Source organism: Epinephelus fuscoguttatus, linkage group LG6 (genome assembly GCF_011397635.1).
Source record: "Epinephelus fuscoguttatus linkage group LG6, E.fuscoguttatus.final_Chr_v1".
Lineage (NCBI taxonomy): Eukaryota > Metazoa > Chordata > Actinopteri > Perciformes > Serranidae > Epinephelus > Epinephelus fuscoguttatus.
In genome coordinates this window covers 47,012,224-47,037,144 of record NC_064757.1, presented here as the reverse complement: position 1 = coordinate 47,037,144, position 24,921 = coordinate 47,012,224, and the positions used below count along the sequence as shown (strand labels likewise).

The following is a 24,921-nucleotide window of genomic DNA, read 5'->3' as shown; positions in this document are numbered from 1 at the left end:
CACAAACACTTCCTGTCAGACACAGCTGAGGGATGGACAAACAATAATCTCCTCTCTCACTGGATGGACTGACTGCCTCACCTCAGCGCTGTGCTATGATTGGTCCTCAGTGGCTGACAGACAGTTGCCGTGGAGACGGACAGACTGTGTTGTAGTTTTGGACTTTGTGTTTTTACAGTTTGTGTTTGTTGTGACACACACACACACACACACACACACACACACACACTGATGAAGACTCTGTTGAGGTGAAACAGCTCCACCTGCTGATGAACTGAAGAAACACAGCCAGACATTTGATCTTCTTGATTGTCTTGATTGATGACTGGAAACACTCTGTGACTCAGCAGCAGTGAAAACAGGGGGAAGAGTTCCTGACATCATCATCATCATCATCATCAGACTAACAGTGTGATGTCATGAGTTTGTGACCAGTAGAATAATCAATCAGTATTTACTGACTCAGGTTATTGATTATTGTTTTATATGTTTTCAATGTTGTAATTAAACAACGTCCCAATAAACAAACAAACAAACTCACTATTCATCAATATTTTCAGTCAGTGACGTCAACTGCAACTTTTAGATCGATGGACTAAACTACACCAAACCAGGAGTAGAGAGCAGAGACACCCCCTCCTCCTTCTCCTTCTCCGTCTTTTCCTTCTTATTCTCCTCATCATCCTCCTCCTCCCTCTCTACCATCTCCTCCTTCTCCACCTCCTCCTCCTCCTTCTCATTGAACAGAACAGAACAAGGTGAGAGGAACAAGAAGTGAACAGAAGAGATCAGAACAAGGAGAGAGAAACAAGAACAGAAGAGATCAGAACAAGGAGAGAGGAACAAGAAGCGAACAGAACAGAACAGAACAGAACAGAACAAGGAGAGAGGAACAAGAACAGAAGGGAACAGAATAAGGAGAGAGGATCAAGAACAGAAGGGATCAGAACAAGGAGAGAGGAACAAGAACAGAAGGGATCAGAACAAGGTAAGAGGAACAAGAACAGAAGAGATCAGAACAAGGAGAGAGGAACAAGAACAGAAGGGATCAGAACAAGGAGAGAGGAACAAGAACAGAAGGGATCAGAACAAGGTAAGAGGAACAAGAACAGAAGAGATCAGAACAAGGAGAGAGGAACAAGAACAGAAGAGATCAGAACAAGGAGAGAGGAACAAGAAGCGAACAGAACAGAACAAGGAGAGAGGAACAAGAAGTAAACAGAACAGAACAGAACAAGGAGAGAGGAACAAGAACAGAAGGGAACAGAACAAGGTGAGAGGAACAAGAAGCAAACAGAACAGAACAGAACAGAACAAGGAGAGAGGAACAAGAACAGAAGGGAACAGAACAAGGTGAGAGGAACAAGAAGCAAACAGAACAGAACAAGGAGAGAGGAACAAGAACAGAAGGGAACAGAACAAGGTGAGAGGAACAAGAACAAAAGGGAACAGAACAAGGTGAGAGGAACAAGAACAGAAGGGATCAGAACAAGGAGAGAGGAACAAGAACAGAAGGGAACAGAATAAGGAGAGAGGATCAAGAACAGAAGGGAACAGAACAAGGTAAGAGGAACAAGAACAGAAGAGATCAGAACAAGGAGAGAGGAACAAGAACAGAAGGGATCAGAACAAGGAGAGAGGAACAAGAACAGAAGGGAACAGAACAAGGTAAGAGGAACAAGAACAGAAGAGATCAGAACAAGGAGAGAGGAACAAGAACAGAAGAGATCAGAACAAGGAGAGAGGAACAAGAAGCGAACAGAACAGAACAGAACAAGGTGAGAGGAACAAGAAGCAAACAGAACAGAACAGAACAAGGAGAGAGGAACAAGAACAGAAGGGAACAGAACAAGGTGAGAGGAACAAGAAGCAAACAGAACAGAACAGAACAAGGTGAGAGGAACAAGAACAGAAGGGATCAGAACAAGGAGAGAGGAACAAGAAGCAAACAGAACAGAACAAGGAGAGAGGAACAAGAACAGAAGGGATCAGAACAAGGAGAGAGGAACAAGAAGCGAACAGAACAGATCAGAACAAGGTGAGAGGAACAAGAACAGAAGAGATCAGAACAAGGAGAGAGGAACAAGAAGCGAACAGAAGAAGGAGAGAGGAACAAGAACAGAAGGGAACAGAAGAAGGAGAGAGGATCAAGAACAGAAGGGATCAGAACAAGGTGAGAGGAACAAGAACAGAAGGGAACAGAACAAGGTGAGAGGAACAAGAACAGAAGGGAACAGAACAAGGAGAGAGGAACAAGAAGCGAACAGAACAGAACAGAACAGAACAAGGAGAGAGGAACAAGAACAGAAGGGATCAGAACAAGGAGAGAGGAACAAGAAGCGAACAGAACAGAACAATATGAGAGGAACAAGAACAGAAGGGATCAGAACAAGGAGAGAGGAACAAGAAGCGAACAGAACAGAACAAGGAGAGAGGAACAAGAACATATACCAAATTATTAATATTGCGATATGTAAAATGTCCAAAAATAGATATATTGAAACAACATCACTAAATCTTGTAACTTCCTTATCATACCAAAATGTTAACAGCCAAAATCTTATATTAAAATGAAACTTTCACATTAAAGGGGCAAGGGATTGGCACAGCAACAGAAAAATTTATTTTAAATGACAAAATATGTAAACACATTACAGGAACAAAGCTTATTTGTCTGGTGCATCTTAACAGTCAGCAAAATATACATAATCAACTTATATACATATACATACATATACAATATATATTAAACAAAACAATGCATACAGTAGAACAAAAATATAGAATAGATATCATGAATGTGCAGGAGAAACCATACATACATATAATTTATATAATATTTACATGGTAAGAATTACATATATACATGTTACATATATACATACATTGCATTATCGCATGGATTATCATGGACATGTAATAACAGCCTCATATACAAGTCTCGTGATGTAGGCACTGCGTGAATACATACATGTGTAAACACATAAGAATAAAACATGGTGGAAGGTGGTGACAGCGGCACTCAGGACATTTCCCCAACTCAACGCACAGAGTCTGAGGTCTGGGCGTTCTTTGGGTTTCTGAAGAATGCCAGGACAGCTGGTGGAGGACAACTATCCTGTGTGCAGAACATGCAGAAGAAAGTTGCTGCAAAGTTGATTACATATTTTGCTGACTGTTAAGATGCACCAGACAAATAAGCTTTGTTCCTGTAATGTGTTATTTTGTCATTTAAAATAAAATATCAAATTTTCCATATACATATACACACATACATACATACATACATATACACATATATACATACATACATACATATAAACACATATATACATACATACATATACACATATATACATACGTACATATATACATACATACATACATATACACATATATACATACGTACATATATACATACATACATACATACATATACACATATATACATACATACATATACACATACATACATACATACATATAAACACATATATACATACATACATATACATACATACATACATACATACATATACACATATATACATACGTACATATATACATACATACATATACACATATATACATACACATACACATATATACATACATACATACATACATACATACATACATACATACATATAAACACATATATACATACATACATACATATACACATATATACATACGTACATATACACATACATACATACACATACACATATATACATACATACATACATACATATACACATACATACAGTACAGGCCAAAAGTTTGGACACACCTTCTCATTCAATGCGTTTCCTTTATTTTCATGACTATTTACATTGTAGATTCTCACTGAAGGCATCAAAACTATGAATGAACACATGTGGAGTTATGTACTTAACAAAAAAAGGTGAAATAACTGAAAACATGTTTTATATTCTAGTTTCTTCAAAATAGCCACCCTTTGCTCTGATTACTGCTTTGCACACTCTTGGCATTCTCTCCATGAGCTTCAAGAGGTAGTCACCTGAAATGGTTTTCCAACAGTCTTGAAGGAGTTCCCAGAGGTGTTTAGCACTTGTTGGCCCCTTTGCCTTCACTCTGCGGTCCAGCTCACCCCAAACCATCTCCATTGGGTTCAGGTCCGGTGACTGTGGAGGCCAGGTCATCTGCCGCAGCACTCCATCACTCTCCTTCTTGGTCAAATAGCCCTTACACAGCCTGGAGGTGTGTTTGGGGTCATTGTCCTGTTGAAAAATAAATGATCGTCCAACTAAACGCAAACCGGATGGGATGGCATGTCGCTGCAGGATGCTGTGGTAGCCATGCTGGTTCAGTGTGCCTTCAATTTTGAATAAATCCCCAACATTGTCACCAGCAAAACACCCCCACACCATCACACCTCCTCCTCCATGCTTCATAGTGGGAACCAGGCATGTGGAATCCATCCGTTCACCTTTTCTGCGTCTCACAAAGACACGGCGGTTGGAACCAGAGATCTCAAATTTGGACTCATCAGACCAAAGCACAGATTTCCACTGGTCTAATGTCCATTCCTTGTGTTTCTTGGCCCAAACAAATCTCTTCTGCTTGTTGCCTCTCCTTAGCAGTGGTTCCCTAGCAGCTATTTGACCATGAAGGCCTGATTCGCACAGTCTCCTCTTAACAGTTGTTCTAGAGATGGGTCTGCTGCTAGAACTCTGTGTGGCATTCATCTGGTCTCTGATCTGAGCTGCTGTTAACTTGCGATTTCTGAGGCTGGTGACTCGGATGAACTTATCCTCAGAAGCAGAGGTGACTCTTGGTCTTCCTTTCCTGGTCGGTCCTCATGTGTGCCAGTTTCGTTGTAGCGCTTGATGGTTTTTGCGACTCCACTTGGGGACACATTTAAAGTTTTTGCAATTTTCCGGACTGACTGACCTTCATTTCTTAAAGTAATGATGGCCACTCGTTTTTCTTTAGTTAGCTGATTGGTTCTTGCCATAATATGAATTTTAACAGTTGTCCAATAGGGCTGTCGGCTGTGTATTAACCTCACTTCTGCACAACACAACTGATGGTCCCAACCCCATTGATAAAGCAAGAAATTCCACTAATTAACCCTGATAAGGCACACCTGTGAAGTGGAAACCATTTCAGGTGACTACCTCTTGAAGCTCATAGAGAGAATGCCAAGAGTGTGCAAAGCAGTAATCAGAGCAAAGGGTGGCTATTTTGAAGAAACTAGAATATAAAACATGTTTTCAGTTATTTCACCTTTTTTTGTTAAGTACATAACTCCACATGTGTTCATTCATAGTTTTGATGCCTTCAGTGAGAATCTACAATGTAAATAGTCATGAAAATAAAGAAAACGCATTGAATGAGAAGGTGTGTCCAAACTTTTGGCCTGTACTGTACATACATATACACATATATACATACATACATACATATACACATACATGCATACATACATACATACATCAATCAATCAATCAATCAATCAATCAATTTTATTTATACAGCCCAATATCACAAATCACAATTTGCCTCACAGGGCTTTACAGCATACGACATCCCTCTGTCCTTATGACCCTCACAGCTGATCAGGAAAAACTCCCCCAAAAAACCCCTTTAACAGGGAAAAAAACGGTAGAAACCTCAGGAAGAGCAACTGAAGAGGGATCCCTCTTCCAGGACAGACAGACGTGCAATAGATGTCGTACAGAACAGATCAACATGATAAATTAACAGTAATCCACATGACACAATGAGAGAGAGAGAGAGAGAGAGAGAGATGCAGGTAATGACAGTAGCTAACAACAACATTATTGAAAGTAATAATATTATAGTTATAGTTCTGGCTACTGTGGTACAATATGTTGAAAGTATGTATTAATATCTGGCAGTATACATGTGTGACAATAGTCATATGTGTATAATAACAGTAGAAGTATGACTAATGACTAATGATGGCAGCAGCAGCAGGAGGCATCTGGCAGGACCACGGCAGCAGCACAACCACACACGTCACGCTGTCCAGGCAACGCTGTGATATGAGTTAATCTGAGAGACAGTGGAGCACAAAGGCTCCGGAGAAGAAGCCGAGTTAGTGACATCCAGAATGGCCGAGTTAGCAAGATGCAGTAATAGAATACGAGAGAGAGAGAGAGAGAGAGAGAGAGAGAAGGAGAGAAGGTGCCCGGTGTATTATAGGGGGGTCCTCCGGCAGACTAGGCCTAAGTCAGCCTAACTAGGGGCTGGTACAGGGCAAGCCTGAGCCAGCCCAAACTATAAGCTTTATCAAAGAGGAAAGTCTTAAGTCTAGTCTTAAATGTGGAGACGGTGTCTGCCTCCCGGACCGTAACAGGAAGATGATTCCACAGGAGAGGAGCCTGATAGCTGAAGGCTCTGGCTCCTGATCTACTTTTGGAGACTTTAGGGACCACGAGTAACCCTGCGTTCTCAGAGTGCAGTGTTCTGGTGGGATAATATGGCACTATGAGCTCTCTAAGATATGAGCTTGACCATTTAGATCTTTTTGAGTTAACAGTATGATTTTTTATTCAATTCTGGATTTTACATGGAAGCTAAAACAGGAGAAATATGATCTTGTTTCTTAGTTCCTGTTAGTACACGTGCTGCTGCATTCTGAATTAGCTGGAGAGTTTTTAAGGACTTACTAGAGCTACCTGATAATAGAGAGTTACAGTAATCCAGCCTTGAGGTAACAAAAGTGTGGACCAATTTTTCTGCATCTTTTCGGGTCAGGATAGGCCTAATTTTCACAATATTACGCAGATGAAAAAAATGCAGTCCGTGAGGTTTGTTTTAAATGAGAATTAAAAGACAAATCTTGATCAAATGTTACTCTGAGGTTTCTTATGGTAGCGCTAGAGGCCAGAGCAATGCCATCTAGAGAAACTATGTCATCAGATAAAGAGTCTCTGAGTTGTTTGGGGCCAAGAACAATAACTTCAGTTTTGTCTGAATTTAACATCAGGAAATTGGTGCTCATCCAAATTTTTATGTCCTTAAGGCAATTATGGAGTTTAGGTAATTGATTACTTTCTTCTGGCTTCATCGATAAATACAACTGAGTATCATCCGCATAACAATGGAAATTTATAGAGTGATTTCTAATGATGTTACCTAAAGGAAGCATATATAGAGTAAATAGGATTGGTCCAAGCACAGAACCTTGCGGAACTCCAAAACAAACTTTGGTACGTAAGGACGATTCATTATGAACATGAACAAACTGAAAACGGTCAGATAAATAAGATTTAAACCAGCTCAGTGCAGAACCTTTTAGGCCAATTAAGTGATCCAGTCTCTGCAGTAGAATTTGATGGTCAATTGTGTCAAAGCGCACTAAGATCTAATAAAACAAGTACAGAGACAAGTCCTTTGTCTGAAGCAATCAGAAGGTCATTTGTAATTTTAACTAGTGCTGTCTCAGTGCTATGATGCACTCTAAATCCTGACTGAAATTCCTCAAATAAATTATTATCATGGAGAAAATCACACAGCTGGTCTGCGACTACTTTCTCAAGGATCTTTGACATAAAGGGAAGATTAGATATTGGTCTATAGTTGGCTAACACCTCTGGATCCAGGGTGGGCTTTTTAGTAGAGGTTTAATTACAGCTTAAAAGACTGTGGTACATAGCCTGTTAATAAGGATATATTGATCATATCTAATATATGAGTGTTAACAAAAGGAAAGACCTCCTTAAGTAGCCTAGTTGGGATGGGGTCTAAGAGACACGTTGATGATTTGGATTAAGAAATCAAGAAATTGGGGAGAAGCAATCTAAATATATATTAGGTCTTACAGCTGTGTTTGAGGTTAGATAGGTACTATCTGAGGGCAGGAGGTCATGAATTTTGCCTCTAATAGTTAGAATTTTGTCATTAAAAAAGCTCATAAAATCATTACTGCTAAGGGCTAAAGGAATACAAGGCTCAATAGAGCTCTGACTCTCAGTCAGCCTGGCTACAGTGCTGAAAAGAAACCTGGGTTTGTTCTTATTGTCTTCTATTAATGCTGAGTAATAGTTTGCTCTGGCATTATGGAGGCCCTCTTATAAGTTTTGAGACTGTCTGTCCAGATTAAACGAGATTCTTCCAGTTTGGTTAATCGCCAATTCCTTTCAAACTTTCGCGATATTTGTTTTAACTTACGGGTTTGAGAGTTATACCAAGGAGCGAATTTTCTTTGCTTTTTTAGCTTCTTTTTAAGAGGAGCTACAGAGTCAAGTGTTGTTCGCAAATGATCAAAGTCGGCACAGGAAACCTCTGTTACTGAGGGACTTGGTATTGAATTTAACGACGGAGTAATCTTTTCCTTAAATTTTGCGACAGCACTATCTGATAAACATCTAGTATAGTAACTGTTGCTGAGTGGCGTGTGATCGAGTAAAAAGAAATCAAAAGTAATCAGATAATGATCCGATAGCGAGGATTCTGTGGAAAGACTTTTAGGTTATCAATTTCAATTCCATACGTCAGAACTAGATCGAGGGTATGGTTAAAACAGTGAGTGGGTTCATGTACACCTGACTGAAGCCAATGGAGTCTGATAATGAGATAAACGCGGTAGCCAGGAGTCATTATCAACGTCGACATGAATGTTAAAATCGCCTACAATAATAACTTTATCTGATTTAAGAACTAAACTGGATAAAAACTCAAATTCATACAGATACAAATTCAGAATACGGGCCAGGAGCACGGTACACTATAACAAATAAAAGTGGCTGCGAGGTTTTCCAGGTTGGATGTAAAGACTAAGAGCAGAGGCTTTCAAATGAATTATAATCTAGTTTAGGTTTAGGGCTGATTAACAGGCTAGAGTTAAAAATGGCTGCAACTCCTCCTCGGCCGCTGCCTCGAGGAATGTGGGTATTACTATGACTGGGAGTGGACTCATTTAGACTGACATATTCATCTGGACACAGCCAGGTTTCAGTGAGACTGAGTAAATCAATATGATTATTTGATATTAATTCGTTTACTAACACTGCTTTAGACGATAGAGACCTGGGGTCCGTTTCACAAAGCAGGTTCAACAAACTCTGAGTCTAATCCTGAACTCTGAGTTGATCTACTCTGAGATAGGAAACTCTGAGTTTCCGGTTCCAGAACAGCTGATTTGAATCAGTTTAATCAACTCAGAGTAGTTTCACCTGGAGTTAAGCGCGTGCACCACAACTATAAAAAGCCAGCATCAATGGAGCCCCGATTCGACGAGTCACCATGGCAACGGGGAAGAGGAGGGCTGCGTTTTTCACCCCACTAGAATTAGAAATCTTAATGCGCTCATACGGCGAGTTTGAACACGTTTTCAAAAAGAAGTGCAACACCGCTGCAGCTGCGAAAGAGAGGGAGACGGCGTGGGAGAACATTGCTGCTCGGGTCAATGCATAAGTTTAAATGTAGTCCTTTGCAATCACACTAATATTACAGGGGGAAACTGCTTGAATGGTAGCCTATTAATTTATTTCATTTAGGTGCAATCCCGCGGGGGAGAAGCGCACTTGGCAGCAGTTTAGGATGAAATATAAAAACACTGTTCAAACAGGTAAGACCTCGGCATGATCTCATGGGGGTGCCTCATTTTGATCATGTTTTACATTGTAAAGTAAATATTAAGTGGCTGTTTGACTGTGCAGTTGTTTTACCCCCAACATAATGCTGTTTTCACACACATAAATGTCTTCTCATCTGTATCATGTTCTGTTAAATAATTAAGCCTATTTAAACTAACACAGACTTCTACTCAGCCAGCAGAAAGAAGGCAGGTGCCCGTAAAACCAGCACACTTTTCTGACCGCCCTGCATACAGTTGCCTTACTCAAGTGCTCAGCATCTCCGACATTGTATAAAAAACCTCCATTCGCAAAGAAACGCAGCGCAACACACAATATCTGCTGGGATGTGAGAGCATGACTACGATTGGTGATGTTGCAAATGTAAGGACGGATTAGGTTGTGTATGTAGATGATGGACTGTGACGTGAAACGGTAGGCTACAGCTCAAAAATATAATTGTGTGGAAATGCTAAAACATCTATGCGTGGTCTGATAACCATCTCCCGACGAATATTTAATTCTCTGCGCAGTAATGCTGCACCTTCATCCACGGGATCGTTATCAAAAGGACATGCCATGTTAGTGAAAAAAGTCGCCACCTACTGTGCCTGATGGACTTCTAATATACTGACTCTGATTTTTTAAAATGACAGACGGCAGAACTAGGCTACGCCAAAACTCGCCTGCTGACTGAATGAATGAGGAAATCAGATGGAGTGTGTGGCTCTGAAAGAGGGCGGAGACAGAGAGAAACTCGAGGTTCATTGAGAAAAACCTGGTCCCGACCAGGTTAGGTTCATAGAGTCTGTTACTACGGTAACTGACCGAGAGCTTAAGTTACCTCTCTCTCTGAAACAGGCTAGAGTTACCCCTCTTTTTCTGGTTTGAGTTACCTCCCTTTTTGAAACGGAAAACTCAGAGTTTCCCTCATTTCAAGTTAACAGACTCTGAGTTTTCACTAAACCTGCTTTGTGAAACAGACCCCTGATATTTAACAGTCCGCATTTAATTCTCCTGTTTTGTCTTTCTGTCACAGAAGAGGTTTTAATTTTTATGAGGTTGTTATGCACAACTCCTCTTTGTTTAATATTAGATTTAAATAATTTAGGTGGTCAGGGGACAGACACCGTTTGTATAAAACTATGAAAACTATGGCTGGGTAACTGAACTAGAAGCTCAGAGAAGTGTGTAGGACTGCGACTCCGAGTCCTGGTGTCTATATATATATATACATATATATATATATATATATATATATATATATATATATATATATATATATGTATATATATATATATACACACATACATAAATACATATAAACACATACATACATACATATACACATATATACATACATACATACATATACACATATATACATACATATACACATATTCTGGTTGAATCCAAATGTTCAGACATCACCACACTTTGCAGGAGCGTTCACAGGAAGTCTGAGAGTTCTGAGGATCCAGATCTACAGTTAATCAGTCCACAGGGACCAACAGAGGCCTTTTTTGCAGACTCTACTGATTTCATTACCCACAATTCACTGCAGCACAGACATGATGTTGTTTTTTTATTCTTCCATTAGCTGACTAAAAATTAAAACTCGTGTGTGTAAATAAGTTACTGTAGAATATTAAAACTGGACTTAAATCCTGTAGGTCAGACACAATATTCACCATCATGATACAGAGACATAAGACACAAGACACAGACTGTAGAGAGTAATCAGATTACAGTGTTACTGCAGCTGTCCTGTAGGGGGCGCTTTGTAGTATTAGATATACAGAGCAGAGAACAACATAAGAAGTGATGAACTAAAGCCAGTCACAGCTCTGTGATCATCTCTGTATATGACACAGTGTGACACAGCACTGTACACGTTGGGCTTATATCCTCTGATCAACAGACACAACATGACAACAGTCACGGTGACTGCAACCGTCGCTCCGATGTTTCCATGGTAACCAGTCAAACAGTCTGAGACCTGTGTGTCAGAGGATGACGGACTTTACGTGATGACAGTGAACATATCACAGTACGACTGAAGTGACGTCATCAGAGCGCGTCACTGGCGGCTGAACAGCAGCATGAGGCGGTGGTGGAGGACCGGAACGACCTTGTTGGTCGGAGCGGGACTCGGAGCTTCAGTGACCCGCCTGCTGAGCGTCAGAGGCCGGCAGGAGGAGGAGGACAGCCGGGACTCTGCCGGAGCTTCTGAGGAGAGTCCTGGTGATCCCGGTACCGACGGTCCAGGCCTCCGAACTGACGGTGAGTGTGTGCGTGAGAGGGTCAGTGACACACACACACACACACACACACACACACACACACACACACACATTTAAACATGAGCAGTAATTCTTGTTTTCACAGGTTAAAGTCAGTCTGCACAGATCAATATGACTATAGTTGATATATAGTTAATATAGAATAAATCTTAACTGTCCTCTAGGGATAGACACTTGTCCTCAGCTCAGCAGACATAAAAGACAACATAATATAAAGACAGAAAGAGACATTAAAGACATCAGATCAGATCAGAGTCTAAAATTCATCAGTCACTGTGTTGAGTTCAGGGTACTGATGACAGCTGGGACAAAGAAGGATGTCTTATGTGGAACAAACTTCCTGTAGATCTGAGGTCTGCTCAGACTGTCAGCTCCTTTAAATCAGGGCTAAAAACACTATTGTTTACTGAAGCGTACTCTAGATTAAATACTTACCTGTTGTATTCTACTGCCCATACTTTTAACTACACACTGCTGATTCATGCCTTTTATTATTATTCTTTTATTATTCTTATCCTGACTATTCTATTTGGGTTTATTGTTAAATCGGCTGCAAATGTCAGAGATTTCAGGGCTGAGGACTGAGTCCAGGCTGAATTCAGATCTAGAAGGCAGACGTCCTGTGATGGATCTTTAGAGTTCATTACGATCTGAATAAGACCAGTGTGTGGAACCTGTGTCCGGCGGGACAGTAAGACTCTGAGTGAAGGACTCAAGAGCAAATAGTGGGCACGCATTGGGTGTATTATTAATGGAGACGTCCTATACACTCATTAAAAAACAGACCTGACCAACAAAATTCAAGATGGTTCAGAGCCAGGGACAAGAGATCCTAGCTGAAATTTCTGACAGAGCCGGTTTTTGAAATTAAACTAAAATGTTGTCTAAGAGCACATTTTGGTGGCAAGGAGTCACAGGAGTGATGAAGGCCATCACGGCCTGGACCCGTGGCCGTATAGCTTAGGCAGCTATACAAATGTTCTATGCAGTGCTTTTAGATGCAATGTATTGAGCCTGTTTTTATTTTATGTTACTGTATGTTATCTCAATTTCTATTTGCCTTTTAATTGACTGTTTTTATTGTTTTAAATTGTGTCTTGTTGCTTTTAATGTCTCTGTAAAGCACTTTGAATTACCTTGTGTTGAATTGTGCTATACAAATAAACTTGCCTTGCCTTATAAGGAAAGACAGAGAGACAGGGGGACAGACAGACAGAGAGAGGGACAGACAGACAAATGATCATTTAAAGCTGCTTATCTTATACTGTGGGGGTGTGAATGAATCAGTTAGTGTGCACAGTGCAGTCACAGTGCAGCCGCAGGTGCAGTCTGCAGTTACAGTGCAGTCACAGTGCAGGTGTAGTCACAATGCAGGTGCAGTTGCAGCGCAGTCACAGTGCAGGTGCAGTCTGCAGTTACAGTGCAGTCACAGTGCAGACTGCAGTTACAGTGCAGTGACAATGCAGGTGCACTGTGCAGGTGCAGTCGCAGTGCAGTCACAGTGCAGTCAATCAATCAATTTTATTTATACAGCCCAATATCACAAATCACAATTTGCCTCACAGGGCTTTACAGCATACGACATCCCTCTGTCCTTATGACCCTCACAGCTGATCAGGAAAAACTCAAAACCCAAAAAACCCTTTAACGGGGAAAAAACGGTAGAAACCTCAGGAAGAGCAACTGAGGAGGGATCCCTCTTCCAGGACGGACAGACGTGCAATAGATGTCGTACAGAACAGATCAGCATGATAAATTAACAGTAATCTGTATGACACAATGAGACAGAGAGAGAGAGAGAGAGAGAGAGAGAGAGATGCAGGACAGACGGTAATGACAGTAGCTTACAACAGCATTATTGAAAGTAATAATATTATAGTTATAGTTCTGGCTACTGTGGTACAATATGTTGAAAGTATGTATTAATATCTGGCAGTATACATGTGTGACAATAGTCATATGTGTATAATAACAGTAGAAGTATGACTAATGACTAATGATGGCAGCAGCAGCAGGAGGCATCTGGCAGGACCACGGCAGCAGCACAACCACACACGTCACGCTGTCCAGGCACCGCTGTGATATGAGTTAATCTGAGAGACAGTGGAGCACAAAGGCTCCGGAGAAGAAGCCGAGTTAGTGACATCCAGAATGGCCGAGTTAGCTTGATGCAGTAATAGAATACGAGAGAGAGAGAGAGAGAGAGAGAAGGAGAGAAGGTGCCCGGTGTATTATAGAGGGGTCCTCCGGCAAACTAGGCCTAAGTCAGCCTAACTAGGGGCTGGTACAGGGCAAGCCTGAGCCAGCCCTAACTATAAGCTTTATCAAAGAGGAAAGTCTTAAGTCTAGTCTTAAATGTGGAGACGGTGTCTGCCTCCCGGACCGTAACAGGAAGATGATTCCACAGGAGAGGAGCCTGATAGCTGAAGGCTCTGGCTCCTGATCTACTTTAGGGACCACGAGTAACCCTGCGTTCTCAGAGTGCAGTGTTCTGGTGGGATAATATGGCACTATGAGCTCTCTAAGATATGACGGAGCTTGACCATTTAGAGCTTTATGAGTTAACAGTAGGATTTTAAATTCAATTCTGGATTTTACAGGGAGCCAGTGCAGAGAAGCTAAAACAGGAGAAATATGATCTCGTTTCTTAGTTCCTGTTAGTACACGTGCTGCTGCATTCTGAATTAGCTGGAGAGTTTTTAAGGACTTACTAGAGCTACCTGATAATAGAGAGTTACAATAATCCAGCCTAGAGGTAACAAAAGCGTGGACCAATTTTTCTGCATCTTTTCGGGTCAGGATAGGCCTAATTTTCACAATATTACGCAGATGAAAAAATGCAGTCCATGAGGTTTGTTTTAAATGAGAATTAAAAGACAAATCTTGATCAAATGTTACTCCGAGGTTTCTTACGGTAGTGCTAGAGGCCAGAGCAATGCCATCTAGAGAAACTATGTCATCAGATAAAGAGTCTCTGAGTTGTTTGGGGCCAAGAACAATAACTTCAGTTTTGTCTGAATTTAACATCAGGAAATTGGTGCTCATCCAGGTTTTTATGTCTTTAAGGCAGTTATGGAGTTTAGTTAATTGATTGCTTTCTTCTGGCTTCATTGATAAATACAACTGAGTATCATCCGCATAACAATGGAAATTTACAGAGCGATTTCTAATGATGTTACCTAAAGGAAGCATATATAGAGTAAATAGGATTGGTCCGAGCACAGAACCTTGCGGAACTCCAAAACAAACTTTGGTACGTAAGGATGATTCATTATGAACGTGAACAAACTGAAAACAATCAGATAAATAAGATTTAAACCAGCTTAGTGCAGAACCTTTTAGGCCAATTAAGTGATCCAGTCTCTGCAGCAGAATTTGATGGTCAATTGTGTCAAACGCACTAAGATCTAATAAAACAAGTACAGAGACGAGTCCTTTGTCTGAAGCAATCAGAAGGTCATTTGTAATTTTAACTAGAGCTGTCTCAGTGCTATGATGCACTCTAAATCCTGACTGAAATTCCTCAAATAAATTATTATCATGGAGAAAATCACACAGCTGGTCTGCGACTACTTTCTCAAGGATCTTTGACATAAAGGGAAGATTAGATATTGGTCTATAGTTGGCTAACACCTCTGGATCCAGGGTGGGCTTTTTTAGTAGAGGTTTAATTACAGCTACCTTAAAAGACTGTGGTACATAGCCTGTTAATAAGGATATATTGATCATATCTAATATATGAGTGTTAACTAAAGGAAAGACCTCCTTAAGTAGCCTAGTTGGGATGGGGTCTAAGAGACACGTTGATGATTTAGATGAAGAAATCACTGCTCTATTAGTGTCACGGCCCTCAGCTCCCACAGGTCAAAGGTTGAGTCCCTACCTCTTTTAACCAGTCTCAGAAAAAACAGCCTCACTTCCTGTTCTTGAGGTGTTCTGTTTGATTGAACTTTATTCAGTCTGTTTACAATCTGATCTGATGACAACAGGTCGTCTGATCTCATCTGATGTTTGTTTACACGTCAGTGTCTGAACAGATGCTGACTGCCTGCTCACTACATGACATCACAGTCTGTATTTACCTGCTATGTCTCGTTGTCCAGGTGAGTCCAGGTGGGTCGGGGGCAGTGATGAAGTACGGCTTCCCCTCATTGGCCAACATCAAGACCAGAGAATCCTATGTCACCTCGTATGACACCCGCACACGCACTGCATCCTGGGTAATAGAGAGGCTAAGCCCCGCCTCCCTGAGCGGCCCATCAGACAGGAAGTACTGTGAGTTCAAAGAGGACGACAGGTGAGACATGAGGACAGGTGAGACATGAGGACAGGTAAAGACAGGATGTCAGACAGGACATTTAATCTTTATTTAAACCTGACTCCACCCCCGCACAGCGTGCACGTGTTCCACAGAGCAACCAACGCCGACTACAGGGGGAGTGGCTTCGACAGAGGACACCTGGCAGCTGCAGCCAATCACAAGTGGAGTCAGAAAGCCATGGACGACACCTTCTACCTGAGCAACGTTGCACAGGTAACACACACACAACAACACACACACACACACACACACACACACCAGTCTGCAGGTGTGTTAACGTCCTGTGTGTTCCGTGTTTAGAACCCTCACCTGAACCAGAACACCTGGAACAATCTAGAGAAGTTGTGTCGCTCTCTGACCAAATCCTACCTGAACGTGTACGTGTGCACGGGGCCGCTCTACCTGCCCAGGTGACACTCTGACTCTTCTTCTGAGGTGTCTGAATGCGGTGTGGGCGGGGCTACAGAGTGACATCAGCAGGTGTGTGTGTGTGTGTGTGTTTGTGTTTCAGGCAGGAGGCTGACGGGAAACTCTACGTTCGATATCAGGTGTTGGGACGAAACCATGTCGCCGTGCCAACGCACTTCTTCAAGGTGAGTCCACCTGTCTGATGTTGGTGATGGTGATGATGATGACCGTGATGATGGTGACGATGGCGATGGTCCTGTCCTGTGTGTCGTCAGGTGGTGATCCTGGAGCAGATGGACGGCAGGGGGGTGGAGCTTCGGTCGTATGTTTTACCCAACGAACCGGTGGATGAGAAGGTTCCTCTGAGCGCGTTTACTGGTTCCCATAGAAACCATTGAACGAGCATCAGGACTTCAGTTTGTCCCAAACATCATGAAGAGGACCAGCAGCCTGCAGGCCATCACCGCCAGATAGATACATTACCCACAATGCACTGCACCTGTGAGTCTAAATCACCACCAGTTAAACCTCGTCTACACCAAACCCTCTGGAGCCAGCAGTAACCCTTCAGACATGGTACCTAGACCCTGGGTGTGTTCAGACAGTCCTCTTAAATGTGGGCGGGGTTGTTGTCACTCACTGCTCCGTCCAGCACTCGCTGTATTTCCTCATCAGCGGTGACACAGATGGAAGTCTGCACCTGGTTTATCGTCCACAGAACGAGGCTGCACGCCCACATTTTCACAACAAAATAGAACAGGCTGCAGTGAGAGTCTCTCTCCATGGGATATTTCAAAATAGCAGCTTTGTGCATTTAGTCCTTCTCAGGCAAGCTCAGGGGTTTAGTGTTGCTGTAGCCCACAGGAAGTGAGGATTAGAATATATGACCTTCACATAATCCGCTCCAAATGAATCTATATTTTTAAAGTCATTACTAAAAGTGTGTGTCATATAAAAACTAAAGTGATGGTCAAAGTTGTCACAGTGAAATTTAAGGTGTGCTGATGGATTCACGTCATCAACTCATGCATTGAGTAACATTACAAGTTAACGTTCCACCTTAAAAGTTGCCGGCAGTCGGCCCAGTGAATGAAGTGATTTTTTTCTCTTTCATTTTATAGTTGTAGTTTACTGATGTATGAACAGAGGTTACATAAAACCAGAGTGAGCGTCCTCTACTGACCAATCAGACTGCAGGGTTTCTAGCTCCACCTTTTAGTACCAGATCTGTGTGCTAGGTACCCCAACAGAGGGGGGACCAAACATGGGGAGCGCTAAGGAACGCTTCTGTTGGTACCATCCATAACTTTTACTGTGGAGACAGAAACTATGAACAGTATTAACATTATTGATTATTCCTGATGTGTCTTTACTCAGAGAGCCGACGTGTTTCCTGCAAGACGCCTGCTGGACAGCATCATCATGTGACTGTGTGACATCATCATGTTTGTATATTATTATATTTGATATTTCAGAGATAATTGTGATTAAAGATGATCAATAAATAATAATCAGCTGTCATTGATTGCTGTTCATCTTTAAGTGCTTCTGTAGATAAAAACTCAACCTGTTTTCACTTTAAGGATTTTAATTCATTCATTCATTCATTCATTCATTCATCAATCACATTTGGGCCTTAAATCTCACTTCCCCCTTAAACTCTGCAGATAATCCATTAACCCCACAGTTCACCTTCGCCTTTGGAGAAGTTAAGGTATCTGTTATTGTACTTTGACAGGCTTAAGGGGCTCTAACTCTCAGCTGATGCAGAAAATAATAAATAATCCCTTAATAAACTCCATTAATCTAACCTAAATCTGATGAAAGGGGAACTAATGTTTTTTTCAACTAGGGCCCTATTTTCTGATCTCCTTTTGTCTAAATGAGTGATAGGATGTTCAATATGTGACATTTCTCCAGTACGAAGCTAGGGCTGACCTGCCTGCAGCCTGTGAGCGCTATATTAAATAATAGGGCACTCAGACAGCGTCAAACAACGTCAAAATACGTCCACTAAAAGTGCATTTTTTCCACACAGATAGGCTCGGATTGTTAATTTAATTATCTGACAACATAACGGAAAGAAGAAATGAACGTGTGTGTTTACCTTTAGCTGGATTCAGACATGTTCCTCTGCCTGTTGCTGCTCCCTCTCTCTCCTCGTCTGCTCTTCAGTTTCAATGAGCTCTGCGTCCGTGTACGTCCGTGTACTCCGTGTTCAAATAAATACGGGCACTCATCAAATTCAAATGGCTCATCCAGATCCAGCTGGTCAAAATCAGGCAAGTCAGTTCCTAAGTTCCCCTTTAATGAGAGTCCCTTAACTTTTAAGAAACTTAAGCCTTAACTTTGCTCATTCAGTCATTAAAAGTTCTGTTATTAAGGGAATGATTAAGGGATATATTATGGGATGTTAAATGAATATTTAATGAGGTCTAGATCTAAGGGCTTTTAAACTGATACAGATAAACACCTTATTTTTACACCTTAAATCTTATTGGTGAGTTCAAAAGCCCTTAAACATAAACCCCCTTTTCTGTTGTAATGCATTAATTAACAATGTGAATCTCAATGATGTATTGATCAGTGATGAGTGGGTGATTGACAGAGGCTCAGACAGGAAACAGGAAGTAAATATTTAATTAGAAAACCAAATCAGCACAAATTCATCAAGACTTTCAAAATAAAAGTTTGTTGAGTTCGTTCAACGGCTCCATGTCAGAGTTCCGTTTATGTCTTGGAGCATTGAGGGTCGGGAGCAGTTTACAGGAAGTGTGGCAGCTGGCGGCGGCGAACAGGTGACCGTCAGCTGATTACAAAAAGGCGTGGTGTCACCAGCAGACAAAGTTTCACTCGTGCGAACAGAAACGTCCCAATCTGATTTAACATCAGTCCAAATGACATCACCTCGCTGTCCGACGTGTCTGTGTGGGTCATGTGATCATGGTGACATCAACGCCACTTTCACCACAGCAGATCTGTCGGCTCTCTTAACTGTTAGACTCTGCTACCTCATATCACAGGCGTGATAGCGGTGCACATCCACACTCTGAAAGGAAGCCAGCCAATCACATCGGAGAAGGGGCGGGGCCTGCTGTTCTCTACAGGCGTCTTCGTCCTGATTGGCCAGAGGTCAGCTGACTGTTGTCCACCTCTATGAAGTCGTCCTCTCCATCTTGCGAGCCGATGATGTCAGACAGCAGGTAGCTGGTGTCGCTGTGCGCCTCCTCCTGCTCCTCCTCCCTGCTGAGCCTCCTCAGCTTCTCCTTCAGGACGGGAACCACCCTCAGCTGCAGGAAGTCCACGATCTCTGAGCAGACAGGAAGTGACATCACACATTACATCAAGCACTGAATCTCTGAGCAGACAGGAAGTGACATCACACATTACATCAACATTCATTAAACACTGTCTGTAGAGCAGAGTATCTTTGATCCATCAGAGTACTTAAGTTAATACTTTAATTACTTCATAAGGTACTTCATTACACACTGAGAAATACTATAGTACTGAGTAACAGAGTACTGCAGTAGTGAGTAATAGAGTACTGTAGTAGTGAATAATGGAGTACTGAAGTAGTGAATAATGAAGTACTATGTAACAGTACTGTCATGGTGAGTAATAGATTACTATAGTACCACATTCTGTAGTCGTGAGTAATAGATTACTGTAGAAGAGAGTAATAGATTACTGTAGTAGTAGTAGTGGGTAATTGGTTACTCGAGTAGTGGGTACCTCCGTAGGATAAACTGGTCCAATTGGGAACTCTGGAAACTTTCAGTCTGTGGAAACTTTTCTGTACACACAACGGAGTCACGTTACTGCAACACAACAACACAGGAGGACTGTTAGTACTACTGTCAGGACACTTCAGTACTACTGTCAGGACACAGGTGTACTACTGTCAGGACACTTCAGTACTACTGTCAGGACACACGTGTACTACTGTCAGGACACACGTGTACTACTGTCAGGACACTTCAGTACTACTGTCAGGACACTTCAGTACTACTGTCAGAACACATGTGTACTACTGTCAGGACACAGGTGTACTACTGTCAGGACACAGGTGTACTACTGTCAGGACACGTGTACTACTGTCAGAACACATGTGTACTACTGTCAGGACACGTGTACTACTGTCAGGACACGTGTACTACTGTCAGGACACATGTTGTGTACCAGTACTACTGTCAGGACATATGAGTACTACTATCAGGACACCAGTACTAATGTCGTCATCTTCATCATCATCATCATTGTCATCACTGTCAGAGAACAAAATAAAATCCTGCGTTTACTCACCCGATGGTGTGAGCGACCTCGTCCCAGTCGATGTCAGCCATGTCGTTCACCTGCATGTTGTACAGCCTGAAACAGACAGTTAGTCTTCATCATCATCACCATCACATCATCGTACCTGACAGGATGACACGTTTAAACCACATGGAGCTGTAGTCACATGACCAGTGACATCACATTAGTCATTAATGAAGGATGAATTAAAGGGACAGTTCAGATATTTTGCAGTTGGTGTGTGTCCTAGAGAAGACAGCGGCCGTCTCATCTCAGAGAAGCTCAGTGATGTCCTGCTGTGGGCGGAACAACAATAAGACACCTTTTAGACACCTTATAAAATCACCATCAGTTTGTCTACACTGTGTGACACTCCTCTGGCACTGCTTTTTCTTAGCCTTAGAACGTCTGTTCTTACGAGTGAGCACAGCAGTGTATCATGCCACAGGTCAAACATCTGAACTGTCCCTTTAAGGGTCTCCAGGCTGTCTGAGACACACTGTCCACATACTTTCGGACCTATGTGTTATATCCTGTCCATGTCCACAGGAAACAGAGCTTTTATTGTGAAAGGCTGTCTTACGTGTTGATGAGGTGGATTTTAGCCTGAAGTCCTTCAGGTCCTCTGTTGAAGGTGCTGACACCTGAAGACAGTTTGGACTTCAAGAGGGAGAACCTGAAGGACACACAGACATCACACTTGGACACCTGGACAACTGAAGAACTAGAAACTTGAACAAATGAACACCTGGACACCCTACAGTATCAGAATGAGTACCAGTACCACTACCAGTATAGCAGGAAACCCAGGAGGTGTACTGACCACTTGAGTCGACACTGGCTCCAGGACCTGGTCCCAACCTGCTGACTGATCTCCTTCCAGGGCAGGTTGTTACACAGCTGGTCTCTGCTCAGACCAGGACCAGTAGAGCTTTGCTGTACCAGAACCTCCAGGTGGGCCTTCAGAGCCTGCTTCAACCTGGACTCCTCGTCTGGACTCCACGAACCGCGACCTGCAGCTGGATGGACACAGGTGAGGGTCGGGTTACTGTGACAGCTGCAGAGAACTCATCTGAATAAAGACGTCTCCAGTGTTGTAACAGAACCTGAGAGAACCTCAGGTTCTGGGTGTTTACCGAGGCTGACGAAGCGTTTCTGTAAAGAGTACACGCTACGATCCATCTTCTCAGAGATCTTCCTCCAGTCGTTGCCGTGGAGATTCTGTAACTTCATCAGAGAACGCACCTCCTCCTCTGAGTACCTGGAACAGGACGTCCACAGGTAGAACATGAACATACAGAGAACACATAGTCAGGATGTGGAGATACAGAAGGTTCCACAGATAGATCACAGAATGTTTTTGTCCGAGTACAGAAACAGACTCATAATCAGTTTGACCTCTGACCTTCCCATGTGGTTCCTGTCGTCAAAAATCTTTTTGGCTCTTGTGTGAACTTGATGGCACGTGCGAGGAATCCCCTCGGCTGGACGGACACAGAGAGACAGAAAGTTGATTAATGTATGGAGGTTATATTAGTAACTACTGACAGTCTGTGTTTCATGGGGTTAAGTTTTATTAGAACTTTGTTTCAGACAGTGCTACACACACACACACACACACACACACACACACACAGCAGTACTATACACACACACACACACACACACACACACACACACACACAGCAGCAGCACTACACACACACACACACACACACACACAGCAGCAGTACTATACACACACACACACACACACACTGCAGCACTACACACACACACACACACACACACACACACACACACACACACACTGCAGCACTACACACACACACACACTGCAGCACTACACACACACACACTGCAGCACTACACACACACACACACACACACACACACACACTGCAGCACTACACACACACACACACACACACACACACACACCAATCATGATGTTTGTGTTTCTTTACGTACCGATTCTCTCCAGGAAGTGATGTCGTGCTCTCAGCTTCTTAATCTCTACCTCCTGGTCTTTGTACCTCTGAGGAAACAGAAGCTGATTGGCCGAGCTGATGCCTGTCAGAGCCAGGAAGTCTGCCACGTTCTCTCTGATTCGCTGATTCTCTTCCTGAGAGCACCGCCCCCGACGCAAAGAAACACCTGGAGGACGAAGGACAGGTGAACATGCAGTAGTTCAAGAATTGTCCTCATAAACACCTGATTGTTTACAGTATAGGTACCTTGTTGTTTGCAGTATAGGTACCTCGTTGTTTACTGTATAGGTACCTTGTTGTTTACTGTATAGGTACCTTGTTGTTTACTGTATAGGTACCTTGTTGTTTGCAGTATCGGTACCTTGTTGTTTGCAGTATCGGCACCTGGTTGTTTACAGTATTTGTACCTTGTTGTTTCAAGTACTTGAAGCGCTGCAGGTCGTATCTCAGCAGTTTTTTGATCTCATCAGCTGATTTCTTCTCCACGCCTGGAACAAACTCCTGAAGCTCCTTTAACGATGCCCAGTCCACTCTGACATCACAGGAAATGCACTGTTAACACTCCGCTATGATTGGACCAGAGAAATACTGCACAATGATTGGACCACAAACGACTTTCTTACAATGTTATGACTCAATCTCACAACATCACGATTGACTTTAAGACTTTATCTCCAAACACTATGACTGTATTGTACAACATTATGACTTTTATCTTACAACGTTACCGCTACTTTGTTACAACTTCTTCCCAAAATGTGACGAATGTATCTCACAACGTTATGGCTCTATCTTAAACTTTACAACTTCTGTCTTTCTTCACAACTTCACCTTAAAACGTTTAGACTTTATTTTATGTTACAACTTTGACTTTTTTTAAGTGACAACTTCAATATTACAATACAATTTTTATTGTACATCTTACAATGTTTACACTTTATCTTACAATGAAACTTTATCTTAATGTTACAAATGTATCTTACAATATTACGACTTTTCTGTAACCACTTTATCCCACAATATTAAGACATTATTTTACATTACGACTTAATTATCTTACAACATTATGACTGTATTTTATGTTACGATTTTCTCTTACGATGTTATGTCTTTATGTAACGTTACAACTGTATCATCTAATAATGGACACTGTTAATGCAGACTCCTTTTCTTCTAACATTTAAACTTCTTTATCATAACTTTGAGACTTAAAACTTTGTAAACAGAATATCTGACGTTATTGACATCTCAGAAGTTTTCTTTCACTGTTTCACTGCGATGACAAGTTACATTAATAACAATAAAAATAATAAACAGAAGAACTTACTGCTCCTCTCCTTCAGCTCCTCTTCTTTTCTTCTTCACTCCTTCTCTTCCTCCTCCTGTCGTCCTCTTCTTCGTCTCTCCCATCTTCTCTTTTGCTCCTCTCCTCTCCTTCCCTCTCTCCTCCTCTCCTACAGTCTCTCCTTCCTGTGACATCACTTTCTCCCCTCTCTTCTTCTTCTTCTTCTCTCCTTCCTGTGACATCACTTGCTCCACACTCTCTTCTTTCGTCTTCTTTTTCTTCGTGGCAATGTTGTCTGTCTGTCTGTGGTTATGGTCTGTTGTTACCATGGCGATGTGTGTTTCTTTTTCTTCTTCTTCTTCTTTTCTGCTGTGTTGGTTTCTGCGGCGTCCTGCACCTCCTCCTTCACCTCCTCCTCCTGCCTCTCCATTCTCTTCTTCTTTTTCCTCTTCTCCTCCTTTGGGCTGCTCACATCAGCAGCAGGAGGAGCAAGAGGGTGAAGACTGTCATCCTCTTTCTCTCTCATCTTCTTCTTCTTCTTTTCTGCTTTCTCAGGTGTTTCGATGTCCACAGGTGTGGGACACTCCTCCATCTCTGACCTCCTCCTCTTCTTCTTCTGAGGGGAGACACAATCTGCAGGAGGACTCATGACAGAAGGAGGAGGTGATGGAGATGACAGAGGAGGAAGTGATGGAGGAGGTGTAGATTTGATGCTGTTGATCAGTTTGTTGTTGAAGCTGTAAAA

The 24,921-nt window shown here is 42.1% G+C and overlaps 2 protein-coding genes across 2 annotated transcripts; one reads left to right on the top strand and one right to left on the bottom strand.

Moving 5' to 3' along the window:
- The first annotated feature begins 11,673 nt into the window (after positions 1-11,673).
- endog (endonuclease G) lies at positions 11,674-18,168 on the top strand. The gene is given in 8 exon segments (XM_049579792.1): positions 11,674-11,797; positions 11,799-11,855; positions 15,979-16,172; positions 16,271-16,409; positions 16,497-16,606; positions 16,708-16,789; positions 16,880-16,972; positions 16,974-18,168. Coding segments are annotated over 8 exon segments (903 nt in total). The 5' UTR covers position 11,674; the 3' UTR covers positions 17,079-18,168.
- A 1,060-nt stretch (positions 18,169-19,228) lies between these two features.
- Positions 19,229-24,506, bottom strand: LOC125890880 (transcription termination factor 1-like). The gene is made up of 10 exons (XM_049579769.1): positions 24,219-24,506; positions 23,299-23,423; positions 22,872-23,057; positions 22,306-22,384; positions 22,037-22,161; positions 21,724-21,919; positions 21,484-21,576; positions 20,910-20,975; positions 20,340-20,425; positions 19,229-19,914 (listed from the first exon to the last, which is right to left on the bottom strand). The coding sequence occupies exons 1-10, from the start codon at positions 24,503-24,505 to the stop codon at positions 19,706-19,708; spliced, it is 1,452 nt and encodes a 483-aa protein (XP_049435726.1). The 5' UTR covers position 24,506; the 3' UTR covers positions 19,229-19,705.
- Between the last annotated feature and the right edge of the window lie 415 nt (positions 24,507-24,921).

What these genes read in the sequence shown, in the direction of transcription:
- LOC125890880 (XM_049579769.1), bottom strand. Translation starts at nt 24,505, where the DNA reads ATGGTAACAACAGACCATAACCACAGACAGACAGACAACATTGCCACG. An exon ending in GACAGGAACCACATGGGAAG is followed by an intron (nt 22,162 to 22,305) that starts GTCAGAGGTCAA and finishes GTCCTGTTCCAG; the next exon opens with GTACTCAGAGGAGGAGGTGC. An exon ending in GAGGTCGCTCACACCATCGG is followed by an intron (nt 20,426 to 20,909) that starts GTGAGTAAACGC and finishes GTTGTGTTGCAG; the next exon opens with TAACGTGACTCCGTTGTGTG.